The following is a 13,926-nucleotide window of genomic DNA, read 5'->3' as shown; positions in this document are numbered from 1 at the left end:
ATTCGCCGCATGCCCAGTGATGCAATCACGATGCCGAAAGATGGGTTATCGGGTCCAGGGTAAGTGTGGAGACGCTGCTTTTTGCATGCGTGCCAACTGCTGAATGGGTACGAGCCGTCTTTTCCACTTCCAACGCATCTCTACACGGCGCACCTCCAGTGACTACACGACCAATGCTGATGCAAGTTGTGAAATTATGAGGAGGCATGCTCAGAAATGCCTCGAGAGAGCTTGGCCGACGGCGGCGTATGCCGCTCCGAGTGCTCCAACAAGCTGTTGTATGACCCAGTTCCACCATCTTTATTCATGACTCAGAAGGCTAATCAAGTTTGTGTGCATGCAGTTACCCAGTCGCTCGATATTCCAAGATCTCCACGTAAATGCTGCCGGAGCAGCTGTAGCAGATAACATATTATCTACGACATCCACAGCTGACGCGAGTCTGACGGGCACCGGCCCCAAGTTCGGGACGGGCAGGGCATTTGCAAAGCAAAATAACCTGCGACATGCGACATCTGACGGGCCAAGATGCCGCACTCGACCTGGCGGCTTAAGCTTGAGGTCCCATGGTCAACCAATTGTGCGAAACTCTACGAGAAAATTACTGGAACACATGTCATCTAGCCAGCTGCTTGAGAAAGTACTTGGGAGAAACCCATATGCAGACTCCTGGAGGAAAAGAATCGCCAAGTTTCGAACGATAAGACTGTCTATTCTCCTCTTGCAAGAAATTCTGCGACAGGAAGAGCTCCAGTCGGCCGGTGGAAGCGGATTGTTGGAGCTTCTTCCGACGCTGGAAGAGAACAGAGCCATACTAAAACACCCGTCTCTTGCAGGCCATACCCAAAAGGCTATCGAGCGATATGTGCATATTTTGCGAGGACAAGACGATGAAGAGAGGTGCAAGAGATATCTGGAGGACCCTACGTCAATCCCGCTGTTCATATTCCACTTCTTACTCCGCCGATCTTCCGGTATTAGCGATCCAGTCACGTTGCAGCGAATGATTGAGTCATCACACGCCTATTACGGCAGCAACAGAGCGGATAACACAATATTGGAAAACAACCGTCAAAATATTAGAGATGGGTCAGAAAAGATGCTGGATATTGACCGAGCAAACTTCAACTTAATTATGCGACTATTAGTTCATCACTGCCGCCGCCTAGAGCCCAGATTTGTGGTGAAGCTGGCTGATTCGGCTGCACAATACATTCAGAATATGCCGATTTCTGCTGAAGGAGAAAGAAAAGTATACATAACACAATGCGATATTTTCAATGGATGCTTGCAAATATTACGGCCTCTGCCGCATGTCCAAGTGGCCCAAAGATCCACACCCAATGCTTATTTCTGGGAGGCGCAGAGAATTCTCCTGTCGATGTCGGCAGGCCTGTCAAAACCGTTGCTTGTGGATAGAGGTGGATTCCGGGCGATTCGAGAAGTGTTGTCAGGCCAGGCCAAGAACCATGCAGAAGCATACAGCGCAGCTAGACATGCACCGAGCTGGCCTCCCTATTTGCAGCCAGGCCACGGAATGGACGAACGTACCGAACCAGAAGACAACTGGAGCCGAGCTGTAAGTGCAGGCATGCTCATGCAAGAGGCTGGATTTGCCAAAGACGAAGTCGACGATGCTGTCGACATATTGCAAGGCATGACACAGGATGGAACGCCAACCATTCAACAGAGAGCAATGGTTTCGAAAAGTCGAAGAATTGGAGTGTGGGAGGCATCTATCCGCGCCACGCGGAATGCACAAGAAGCATGGGATCGGTTCCGCAACCCACCAAAAGAAGGAATGAAGCCAGGTCTGCATCAGTATTCGGCCATGTTTGAGAAGCTAGTGCTGCGAGAAGTTGAGTCAGACGGCAGCATATCGCCCGGTGACAAAGCCTTGAATTTTTCTACCCAACATGAGGCCAATTTGGCCGAATTTGAAAGAGCACGCTTACGGCCCCCGAGTATATCTGAGCTCTATCAGCATATGAGACTCAATGGAGTTCAGCCTGATGGCCCCTGTCTTTGTATTCTCGTCGCCAATGCTGCTTCTTTGGAGATAGCTCATCAGTATTTACGTGACAGCCCCGAGAAGAGTCGAATCATTCGAAATCTTATAGCCGAAGAGCCCGATGCTGGGCCTCTGAGGCTAGTTCGGATGGGATTATTCGCAGCGTATCTCCAAGTGTGCTTGCGAGTGGAAGGGCGGCGTGCAGGCGATCAACTTAAACGTGTTATTCGCCTCGCCGAATCAAGGTTGAGCCATGAACAGTCTCGATGGGCTCCCTTCATATGGGGCAGTATTCTAAAAGAACTGTCGCAACACCACCATGCTCTGAGGATCTCGCTACATCAGCAACTTGATTTGATGTTGAGAGTGATGGATGCAATCGAGAAGGTGGACGGAGTCCAGCTGTCGACATTTACTCAGTTCCACAAAGGCGTTCGAAAGACCGTGCGACAACAGCTGAATAATGTATTCACAAAGGATGCTGAGAAAAAAGCATTTACAAAGAGCCCGTTGGCGCAAGCGCTCTTTTATCAGATGTGCATGGCAAGTGTGGATAATGTGCACCCTCGTCGAAGTCTGCTGCACCGGGAAGTAGGACAGGAAGATTCTTCCCTGATGGCGGGGGCTGAAGTGCTACTCCTGGAAGAAGCCAAGGCGCGAATAAAGTACATGTTCTGGACACTCGAGCAGAGGGAGCGCCATGCCCGAGCATATCTCGATGGGTACCAGATAGCACCGCTAGAAGCCATGAATTCTCGCAGGGACGCGGCCCGAAGTGACCATGCCCACGACTACATGCTGACGCTGGGATATCTGGGGGAGTTTGAAGAAATGGGGCGGCTGCTGGAGTGGCTGATACAACAATGGGGGCAATTCGACGTGGTATCGGCCGTGAATGAGATGGAAGAGGCTCCGCCACATGCAGACTTTTTCGAGACGCTGTGCGTCTTTCGATTGGTGGCGGAGCCGATGCTGGGAAATGACAGAGTGTCAACGCTCCTACAAACGCTGGCGGAGTCCGGGTTGAATTGGACTTGGCCAGACGACGAGGCTGTGAAAACATACGCCGAAGTCCACCATGATGAATCCATTAGCACCTTGAGGCGAGTAATAGAATTAGCTCGCGATGGGAACAAAAGAGTCTCGGCAAACGAGAAACTAGAGCTACGGGCCGGATAGGAAGAGAAGATGATGGCGATGAGAAGAGCACCATGGCATGGTGATATGCGAGCAGTCGACAAGGACGGTTTGGGCGACCATGAATACGAGGCGGCTATTGTGCGTATGTGTAAGATTAAGATGACAGGAATGATGCTCCGTATATACCCATGCATACACTTAGGTAGTTGGAGCAGCGGGTGCGCCATGTGCGGTGCTTCAGCCCCCAGATGTGTGACTCTCAACTGATACTTCTCAACTGATACTGGCACTTGCATCGATTGTCGAGACTGCTGTGAAAATTGCAGGCAGGGATTCATACGGCAGCCAATGAGAAGCGGCGTGGGCCCGAAATGTTGACCATCTAGGAAAGTCGGCGGCAAAACGGGAAGGGAAATGGAAGGCGCGACGTAAAGATGGAGCAACAACGGAATTAAGAAGAAATTAGGGGGGGAAAAGGAAGGAACAAAAAAAGAAAAAGAAAATTTGATTAAACATGTGGTTGATCGACAAAATCAAAGTATTTCTTTCGCACACCGACTCGACGGACACTTGCCTCTGGTGCAGGCGGCGGGCTTCAAAGGCAACGGCACCGCCGCAAGCGCCTCAGGCCCAGACCCCGGACTGCACCAGGTCAGGCTCTCGCGTTCCTGGTGATTGGCCGTCGACGTCTCATTTCCAACTTTAGAAACATTTCGAACACAGCCGCGGTCTTTCTGCCCGCATGGTTCGCCATGGTCCCGTCGTCCCATCAATCCGAAACTGCAGATAGTATGGTTCCCCAAGCTAGCACGACCACGGGAGCCGCGCGCATGTGCATTGTGTCTGTGTCCGTTGCTGAGTCGTCGGTCAACTTCATCTTCACGATGCACACGATGCAGGGATGCCCTCCCGGCCTGCCCTTTGCCGTCCTCGCACAAAAGCATTGGCCATGATCTGCCCAAACATCTTCAATCTCGATTGTGAAGCTGCCATGCTCCCTGGATGTCAGGTAGCGGCCCGCAGGTCGCTCTCATTTCACCGGCTTGCTTGGCCCAGCCTTGCCGTCGTAGACAAGTTGGCAGAGGATAGATCAGAAGCCAGGGTTGCGCGATACATGCAGAATACAAAATGGACGCACAGCGGCGATCCCCTTGTTCTTGCATCGTCCTCTCTTTCACGTCTTGTATTCGTTCTTTGTTGGTCTCGTCTTGGCCAGTGGCTTGGTTGGTGTTCACAGCGTCTCTTGCGTGGAAGCAGCCGATTTTCCCTGTTCACTCACTGACCTTGTGTTTTTCTCTTTCTTTTTCCTCTTGTCTTTGAACATTTCGCTCGTGGTTTTCCTCGTGTGAAACCCTCCTTCTCTGTTCTCAACTAGTACTCCCGGCTCCTGGCCTATTGTCTCACTCTATACTCTTCAGTGCCTCTTCTTCGTTTGTTGCACCAGGGCCTTCAGAGTGGCCTCTTCATTGACTTGTTCCTTTTTTTTCTTTCTCATTATTGTGTATCGTCCCTTGTTCAACTACAATTTGAAACACAGCGTGTTGTGCTACTGCAATAGTGACTTGGTTTTCTAGAACCAAAAAACAACAACAACAGTCGAACAGCAATCGCCCACGGTCGCCATTTACTTCTCTTTCTCGTCTGTTCTCTCTGGTTGAAACTCGACTCCTCTCATTCATTCTCTTCGATACTAGAATCTGGCATCTCGCTGATCGCTACTGTTTTGAGAACCCCTTCGGACTTTGCCATCAAGCCATCTCAGCTTCATTTTCATAGAAACGACTTGTCCAACAGAGAGCGAAAGCAAGAAGCATGCGCTTCAAAGTGTATGTCGCCGCCGCGGTGTACCTACTTTTGGGTTCTCAAACCGCCCAGGCTGGTCCTATTAGACGGGCACATAATGTGTATGTTTGGCGGTTGAGTTGCGTTGACAGGTGGTAGAGCTGGGAACTAACCGATGTGTAGAATCCCTCGAGACGAGACAACTACTCCGACAGGCGTGCCTGACTCAAATAGGTATGATGGAAGAAGAAGTAGGCGTAGCACGAGATGTTGCGTGCCATGAGACTAATTTTGACTTGTAGATCGAATGCGCTGACGACGGGCCTGCCCGTGGCATCTACCCCGGGACCAAATTTGGGATCCTCGACTCCATCTGCGTCTGTTTCGTCCCCTGATTCTTTGCATACCGCGACCGAGTCTACGGTCCATCCGGGACAGTCGACGATTACTCCTACTACAGACTCTTTGGGGGCTGTTCCTACAAGCGGCTCTACTACGCCGGTGCTCGGATTGGGACAGACGACACATGCTGCTGGGGAGTCCTCAACTATCGCTGCCACAGGGCCAGCTTTGTCTAGCGGTGATCACACTATTGCTGAGTCTACGAGTGTAGCACCGACGACTGTGCCCGGTACATCTCCAACCAGCGTATTCGGCGTGGGATCGACGAGTACAATCGGCTCATCTCCAACTACTACACTTGGTACATCTCTAACTGCTGTACTCGGTACGGAACCAACAGCCATAATCGTTTCATCTCCAACAAGTGTACTTGGTGTGGAATCAACGACTAGAATCGGTTCGTCTCCAACGATACTCAGTACGGAACCGACGACCACGGGTGCGGTTGGTGCAACTCCAACTGCTGTACTCGGTGCGCATTCAACGAGTGTACTCAGTCTGGAACCAACAACTACAATCGGTACAGCACAGACAACTGTTGTCCATACTTCCATAACAACAGAAACTGCAAGTTCAACAACAGCAGCTGGTGATGTGTCTGCCACTGGACTGCCTACGACTACGACGCCGGGGTTGCTGGCAACCACCTCGACTTTGCCAACGATAGGCGTTCCTAGTCAAACAACAACCATCCCCGGCGGCGGTGTCATAACGCCAACCTCGAACATGATCTTTGAGACAACCTCTCGGGCCACTGCAACCACAGGTATCTCGTCTGTTCCAAGCTCACTCACAGCCACAACTATCGGGTCCGGCACAGACACAGGCACAGGGGGCTCATCCTCCCCTACCTCAGCTACAACAGACGTCGCTGGCCCAGGCACAGCTACAGATATATTTGACCCGACAAGTCAGACATCATCTAAAACAGGGGCTCTAGGCTCTGGCACCACAACTCCCGCGACGGGGACATTGATCAGCCAGCCGTACCCCATCACAGGGCCAATTCCCACACCTATCGTGACTACACGCCATTTCCCTCTAAACACGACTGGTACGTTGCTCGCCACTGGTGGAGGTGATCTTACAACAGCTCTTGGAGCGTCTGCCACCACTTCTGGGGAACAGTTCATCCCGAGTCGTGAGAATAAGTTCACTTCCACTACACCAAGTGATCCCTTTAACACGGTGACCACCCAGTCAACTACAGATCAATACGGCTCTACGCTAAACACTTTGGGATCATCTGCCGCCACCACCTCCGTGGAACAGTTCATCACGGATTCTCAGTCAGCTTCCTTGGTATCGTCTACGGACTTCAGTACGTCGTCTGCCCCAGGTAATGGCCAGACAACTCAGAATGTACCCGGATCGACAACCACGGGAATTTCAGAGCCTACTGCGACAATTTCGACTCTTAAATCTGGTCCTCCGCAAACCAACAACAGAGGTGGTGCTTCAAACCCTACGGGGTTGCCAACCGCAACTCTCACAGGACTCACAACAACATCATCATCATTAGGTCCCTTCCAATCACCATCATCCACCGAACATCAGGGACCACAGTCGACAGGCACGGCCACATCGTCGCCCACAACAACAATCACAGTAACCCCCACCGGCCAGCCGGACTCCCAAGTCCCAACTGCATTTCCCAGCTTCCCAACCGCCACCACGACTATTCCCGCATCCATCTACGCCTCCAACCTCGCGCAGGCCAAAGATCTCAACAGCGTCTTCTCCTCGCTCACACCCCAGTCCTCCTGTTCGGGGTCCCAGACGGCCTGTATATCCGGCCAAGTGGGCTCTTGTAGCAACGGGGCGTTTGCTCTCGATGCCTGTCCCCAGGGACAAAAGTGCTATGCGTTGCCCATGACCAATGTCAGGGGTGCAAAAATAGGCTGTTACGATCCTGCGTATGCCCAGGGGATTCTTGGGCCGGAGCAGAGCACCGGGCCGAGGAGTATGCTCACGACGTTTATAACCGAGACTAGGAGACCGGTTGTTACACGTACGCAAGTCCTCACCGTTACGAACAAGTCATCTATACCTACGCTGGTTCCGAGCCCCCAGCCGGAAGTGGGTGGATCTTCACCAGTCCAGTCCGAGTCCCAGCCAACACCAACGGCGTCGACGAAGACGACGCCGACATTACTATCAACGTCAACGTCAACCTTGATAGAGTATACCCCTTCTGCTCTCCCTGCTTCAACAACTGTCCAGTCACTACCACTAATAACAACAATACCTATCTTCTCCCCTTCAACAACTGCCACCACACCACCACCACCACCAGCAGCAGCAGCAGGGGCAACGACGCCTGTCCTTTCTTCTTCATCAGGTACTACTACATCAGTAGCAGCAGCAACAACACTTGTCCTCCCCCCTCTGGAGACAACCACTCCTCCACCACCACCAACCAACACGCCCAGCCCTTCCCCTCCCACAACCTCGTCCACCATCCAACCAACCCAAGTTGTCATCACGCAAACCTTCAACAAGCCCACCAGTCTCCCACCACCAAATTCAACCAAACTGTTCCTCCGTCCCCTCGACGACGGAACAACATCAACAACCGCCAGCGCACCAGCTGCTGTAACAAGGAACGCTGGAGGCCCTGATGCCGGCTCATCAATGACGACTATCGTTAACAGCGGTACGCCTACGGTGTCGGTGTTCGTGACCGTCACAGTGACCGATATGCAAAAGGAGACGGTCACAGTGACAGCTCATAATTAAACCAGGAAAGGGGGAGCGTTTTGCCAATCGAGCGAATAACACGGGGGGGTTTCTTTTTGAACATGGCACACAGTGGGGAAATCGATCGATGCGAAAGTGGCTTGTTTATACTGTTTATATGGGTGGTAATACCTTGGCTTGTGTGATATTCGTACTTGACCTCAGATGCATTTAGAAGATTTCGCTTGAAGAATAATTGAACTTTGGATCTACATAGACTTTGCTTAGCAAACTGCTATCCGTGACTGAACAGGATTTTTGTTGTGACGCGCCGCCGTTTTGCTGGCTGTCGGCTCTATTTGCAACAACTACCTAGGTACGTACCCATGTGCCCTGCCAGCACTGCGGCCCGTCTACATCCCCGCATAAAAATACACAAAACGCGGCTCGAAAGCTTAAGATACAAACAGACCACGGGACCGGGTGAACAAGTAATACAATTGCCAACCCATCTCTATAAAATATATTCCGGTGGCGAGACCCAGATTCGATGCCCCACACAACCAACCAGGCTCAACACGCTTGGCTTCATCCCGTTGCGTACAATTCCCATGCGTATACTCCCTGATACCCCGTGACCCAAACGCCTCGAATGCCACGCCTTTTCAAAGTTCACCTCGCTACAGCTACACCCCAAGTCTTTTTCATGTAGAGTCGGAATCGTCACTTACAGGAAAGGAATCTGCCACCTCTAGCCTCTTTGCCGCAGGCTCGCTGTTCCCCGTACGGTCAGCGTCGTGCCCATCCAGCACAGCGCCATACCTGTCCTGCCACAGTTTCTTCATCACCTCATACAAGAACCGATATTGTATCTCGGATTGAACCATGCAACGCCGCTGTTGCCTCAGCTTATCGACAGTATCATATATGAGATCAGGCAGGCTCTTGCAGTTTGTTTCAGTCGCCTCAAGCTTGCCTCCGTCCAATTCTCGCATTAAATGCTCCAGGGAAATAAAAGTCCCGGTGCGGCCAACGCCAGCGCTACAGTGAATTACGCGTGGATTGGACGGCTCGGTATGATCCCGAGAGATGGTCATCAGCTCAAAGAAGCTGTCCATGTCGTCGACTGTAGGGACCCCGTAATCTGGCCAACGTGTATATAATAAGTGCCACACGATCCGCGGTTGCGCCTCTCCTTCGACATCAAGTAGTAGTTTTCGCTTCAAGATTGCGCCATTCGCAAGTTCCTCCAAAGACTCGATTGAAAGCTGCGCTCTCCAGTTGTCATGCCAAATATTGTCCTTGTTCAAGTCCCACGTCGCGTCCTCCTTGCTGTCGGGGAAGTATTGGTTGCATTTGATTGCTCCGCCTTCCGTCATGCTTGTGAGCTGGACAACGACAGCGGGGGATGATGTTTGCTCGGCGACCATTCTCCAAACGTAGTTGATGGACGGTAGTGTCGGACCTTGCATGGCAATATATCGTAACGGCGGTAGAGAGTTGTCACTCAACGGGTCGAGGACTATAGTTGACGCGTTCACATAATCGAATTCCTCTTCGGGGACTTGAAGCTTCACCCTGTTGTGATTCCAAGGCTTAATGTTCATATACCGATCCATGACTCCTCTTTGCAGGCCGTCGGTTTGCTTAAAGGAACCCCATCTAAAATTGGTAGGGGCATCGGGTCTGGCGCCTTGGGCAAGGCGATTGCGCTCGGCCCACGTGAGCTCTTGGAACTTGACTTCAATACCTTGAATGGACGATTAGCAAACGTGAACTAGGACGCCGGACGCCCAGAAAGGAACACAAACCGTGCGTAGATGTGTTTAGGAATGCCGGCATGATCGGCCGAGGTCGACCATTGACAGACGAACCCTCGTCTATGATAGACCGGGGTGCCACGCCATCCTGGTTGAAGACGGCAACGACTGGCGAGCTCGATGACCGAGCAACTGGAGAGTGTGTTCTCGCGCGCTTAGCATTCACACGCAACTTGAGATTTCGCAAAGGTGACTTCCTCATGGAAGGCTTTTGCGGCGAAGGCTGACTTGTGATTTCGGTGGTGAAGGTGCTTTCCCCAGTGTCGCTGCTCGTGCGATCGACAGACGTTTCGATGGCTGGAGGTTTCGGTTTCCGCCGTAGTCGGGGCAGTTTGTCCATATTCTGGATCCCGTCGAAATGCCGGCTTATGGTGGTTTCGAAAGCGGTAATATATGACTGACGCAGCAACGGGCAGGGGTAGGAATTGGAACGGCGCTCGTATTATCAGTTGTAAAGATTGGGATGACGCAGAAGCGAAACAGGGAATATGTACAAGGGAAGCAGAGCAGGAGATGCTACCAGTTGTTTTTGAAGATGCCGGGCCAAAAGAAAAGACAGAGGTAGGGGAAGGGCAAAAAAAAGGAGGAAAGACCAAGCTCGACAGGCGATGGGACAAACAGACTAAATTCCCTCTAGCCAGCAGAGAGGACTGGTGGTAAATGCGCAAAGCAGATCAAGTCGGTGAAGCTTGGGTCGACTTTCTGGTGAGTCGACCGACAGCGCTTCGAGAAATCCGAGGCTGCGCCATCCATCCATCCGTCTAGGCGAACTCCCAATGACCTTCAGAGTGGTAGCCGAGCAGCCAAGCCAAGGGACCAGCCGGTGGGTCGCGGGGCCTCGATCCAGATCGTGACCTTTCAATGCAATGATGCACTGTTGGTAAGCGTTGGGTGCTTCTCGATATTTCGTCTAGTCCTTCAGACCCGAGGCGGTCTCAGTCTCGGTCTTGATCGTGGTCTTGGTCTCAGGCCAGGAGGCAGGTGCGACTGGCTGGAATCTTGGCATGCGCGCGCACCTTGCAGGCACATCTGGACTGGACAAAAATTTCGACTCCAACTCCAAGGTTGATGGCTGCTGCCAAGGTGCAGATCTGCAAGGTCATGGAGGTGGGAGGCAAAATTATGGCAAACATTTGCATCAGGATTGTCTCATCTTTTTGTCTCTTCGCTGACTCAGGACAAAGGTTTTGCGATATTGGCAATCCCATGATCTGTCGCCAAACCTACAATGACTATCCCCCACCGCACCAAGATGCCTCACATCCTCACGTCCTTCCTCGGGTCTGAATGTTCCAGTTCAAACCCTCTCGTGACGATTACTTCCAAAGATACGGAGTACACTCCGTGCTAAATAAAAATGCACGTTGCCGCATCCCACCGCCCTCTGGCACTGCAACCATCCTACCATCCTTTAGCCGACGCATGACATCCCAGCCCACCCGCTGCTATTCTTAGGCTCTTCGTGTTCTACATTAAATGTGCCCAGCCTGGCCCGTGTGTAACGGTTGACGAAGGGTCGACAATACTAAATGCATGGACGGAGTAACACGAATGCAGTCTGCTTCATTTGTCACATGGTTGACTTGGCTCACCCTCACTTCACCTCCATGCTTGAGACATATGAGTACGAGACAAACCCAAACTATTTTTATCCAAGGCAGCAGCCAACCATATTAAGTATTCTGTAAAGCTTACGAATGAAGAGAGGAGCTCTGTGTCCAAAAACAAAGTTGGCCCAATAAACGTTGACCAAACGAGCGAACGACGCGGTCAACCTCAACCCAGTATTGTACAAAGGGTATACAAATAAAACAACATCTTTGTCATTCATCCCTTACCTGCATCGCCGTTTTTTTTTATTTCATACGGCCGAGTACACTCCAGTAACCAGCCGGCCGCATTCCACCTTTTGCTCCAGCGTGACCTTGCGGCCCTTTCCGCCCTCTCCAATACGAACCGTCTGTTTTGGAGTTAGGCAGAGGCGATGCATCTCTCCTTTCCTTCCCTTGTTTGCAGCGCCTTCGCCGCCGTCCAAAGGTCCAATATATGTTGGTGTGTTCATATTCGTCCTTTTTCCAGTGCCTAATTGGTAGTATTCATTGCCGCCCCAGAACAAAACATCAGCACCCCAGTTTGTCTCGTTTTCGGAACCTTTGCTTGACGTATTTGTTTTCGTGATGTTATCCATCACGGCGGCGCAGTGGGTACTTCCGACGCTGAGTGCCTTCAGCCTAATCGGCACGTTCTTGTTTGTCTCCTCGTCAAACTCAAAAAGAGATGAAAGTGCTTTAATCTTTGTAGGCGCGGTGGAAACATGAGTCCATTTGCCAGTCCCTAATGTGCCTGCAACACCTTGACCACACACCCACAGGTCAGACAACGTTCCTGGCATCCGCTTGGCTGGAGCCATGCTCCGAGATTCACTCGCCGTAGTTGGCGCACTGGCATCAACTGTGAAGAAAGTGTTGGTTCCTCCGGCCTTGATAGACGTGACCTTTGGTACCATTCCTGAGGCGGCATACAGCTTGTCGACAGGAACCATGGATGGAGTGGTAGCGTAGGGCAGACCGGAGTCAATTGGGAATCCGAGCTGGCCAAATGTGTTGTCACCAAAGGAGAAAATTCTACCAAGCTTGTCTAAAATCACCGAATGATAGTCCCCTGAGGTAATAGCCGTCGCTTCAAAGCCCTTTAGAGATGAGAGTTCATGAGGCTGATCGTATGGGCCTTTCGGCCGGGTTTCCCAAGTAAGACCGGCAATTCCCATCTGACCCTTGGAGGGATACGCAGTAGCACTCGAGGCAGCGGTGAAGACACGTCCCTTGGACGTCAACATAATGCAGTGCTCAAGTCCGCTGCTGATGTCGATAACCCTCTCGCCCCAGCCCAAGCCACTTGGCGTGAGGTTGCGGAAGTTGATGGCTTCCTTGCCGGTAGAGCTCCATAATGACCACGAGCTCTTTTGCTGGGTCTCTTTAGCCCCGCCTTCCAGATCGTCCCTTGACGATGGGACAGAGTATACATCACCCTTTCGAGACAGGCCAATGATGCGGTCAGTAGACACCTCGATCTTGGCCAGATCCTTACCCCTCAGTGTCGTCACCGGCTTCGGGTCACTGCTCGAAAAGCCAAGTCCCCATTGAATCAAGTCGCCCTTCTCATTAACGGCAGCCCCAAAACTCTGGGTGAGCTTTAAATCCCTGAGGATTTGGCCGTTGAAGAAGGATATTCTTCGCGGCAGCTTGACGTACTTATCATTGGACTCCGGGTCGATAACCTTGCCACTGTTTGACCCCCAGGCATAGACTCCTGGATGCTCCCAGCTATTCTTGACCTGCAGGTGTTGAGAACTGATGATATCTCTGTTATCCTCCTTTGATACGGGTTGCCTGCGAGACTTTTCGAACCTTGGTTGGGCTTTCGAGGGCTCGATAGCTTCCTCCTCTGTCGAAAAGCTTTCCTTAAGCTTGGGATAGTAATAGGCTCCCGCAGCTGCCAAACCAAAAACACCAGCATAAACGGCTGCCTGCGCGAAGGCATTTCCGCCTTGCCTATGCGCGCGCTGGTTGGAGCTGTCGCTGTTATATCGTGCCCATTGGCGCCGGGCAATGAAACGTTGTTGGGATGACCATCGAATATGGCCAGCCCGTCTGAGAGCCACCCTGGAAGAATTCATCGCGGGGTTTGTGGCAGGCGAGGATTGAAACAATGCGTGGACCAGATTATTGAAGCTAGATGCTAGATTCCAACGAGACCGCAGCAAGCGAAGCCAGCTTCGGGAACAGATCAATGGAGCTCCTCTCTAGGATTTATGTTGAATGAAGTTTAAGCTAAGCTCGAGGTTCAAATGTCGAGATGCAGTTCTCTTGGCCTCAAAGTCAATGTTGGATTGCCACTTGCCGCCAGGCCACTTACGGCCATTTATTACGGGTCCTTTTGTTGTTCGCAGCACCAAACACTGCTGTCAGTTCCTTGATTACACCACCAGTGTTATGTCCACTATCACTGGCTGGCCGCTGGGTGGACACCGATTAGTGGTTCGTCGGTGGACGGAGCAATTGCTTCCGGCCTTGTGTTCCGAACCGCCAACTA

At 51.8% G+C, this 13,926-nt stretch overlaps 4 protein-coding genes across 5 annotated transcripts; 2 read left to right on the top strand and 2 right to left on the bottom strand.

Annotated features, from left to right (window-relative positions):
- The first annotated feature begins 143 nt into the window (after positions 1-143).
- Positions 144-3,715, top strand: J3458_018829 (uncharacterized protein). Of its 2 annotated transcripts, XM_066121267.1 has the most exons (2): positions 144-278; positions 344-3,715. In XM_066121267.1, exons 1-2 carry the CDS (start codon positions 207-209, stop codon positions 3,188-3,190), a joined length of 2,919 nt encoding a protein of 972 aa, XP_065973622.1. In that variant the 5' UTR covers positions 144-206; the 3' UTR covers positions 3,191-3,715. The 2 variants fall into 2 exon arrangements, with proteins under 2 accessions (XP_065973622.1, XP_065973623.1); XM_066121268.1 differs by having other exon boundaries at positions 166-3,715.
- A 518-nt stretch (positions 3,716-4,233) lies between these two features.
- Positions 4,234-8,292, top strand: J3458_018828 (uncharacterized protein). The gene is made up of 3 exons (XM_007812780.2): positions 4,234-5,055; positions 5,117-5,167; positions 5,236-8,292. The coding sequence occupies exons 1-3, from the start codon at positions 4,964-4,966 to the stop codon at positions 8,072-8,074; spliced, it is 2,982 nt and encodes a 993-aa protein (XP_007810971.2). The 5' UTR covers positions 4,234-4,963; the 3' UTR covers positions 8,075-8,292.
- Positions 8,293-8,324: 32 nt separating this feature from the next.
- On the bottom strand, positions 8,325-11,130 carry J3458_018827 (uncharacterized protein). Its single transcript, XM_007812781.2, has 2 exons — positions 9,826-11,130; positions 8,325-9,764 (listed from the first exon to the last, which is right to left on the bottom strand). Exons 1-2 carry the CDS (start codon positions 10,172-10,174, stop codon positions 8,719-8,721), a joined length of 1,395 nt encoding a protein of 464 aa, XP_007810972.1. The 5' UTR covers positions 10,175-11,130; the 3' UTR covers positions 8,325-8,718.
- A 119-nt stretch (positions 11,131-11,249) lies between these two features.
- J3458_018826 (uncharacterized protein) lies at positions 11,250-13,706 on the bottom strand. Its single transcript, XM_007812782.2, has one exon. It carries the CDS (start codon positions 13,508-13,510, stop codon positions 11,696-11,698), a length of 1,815 nt encoding a protein of 604 aa, XP_007810973.1. The 5' UTR covers positions 13,511-13,706; the 3' UTR covers positions 11,250-11,695.
- Positions 13,707-13,926: the final 220 nt, after the last annotated feature.

Source organism: Metarhizium acridum, assembly GCF_019434415.1.
Source record: "Metarhizium acridum strain ARSEF 324 chromosome Unknown scaffold_555, whole genome shotgun sequence".
NCBI lineage: Eukaryota > Fungi > Ascomycota > Sordariomycetes > Hypocreales > Clavicipitaceae > Metarhizium > Metarhizium acridum.
Note: the sequence above shows the minus strand (reverse complement) of the source record. Positions and strands in the feature narration are given on the sequence as shown.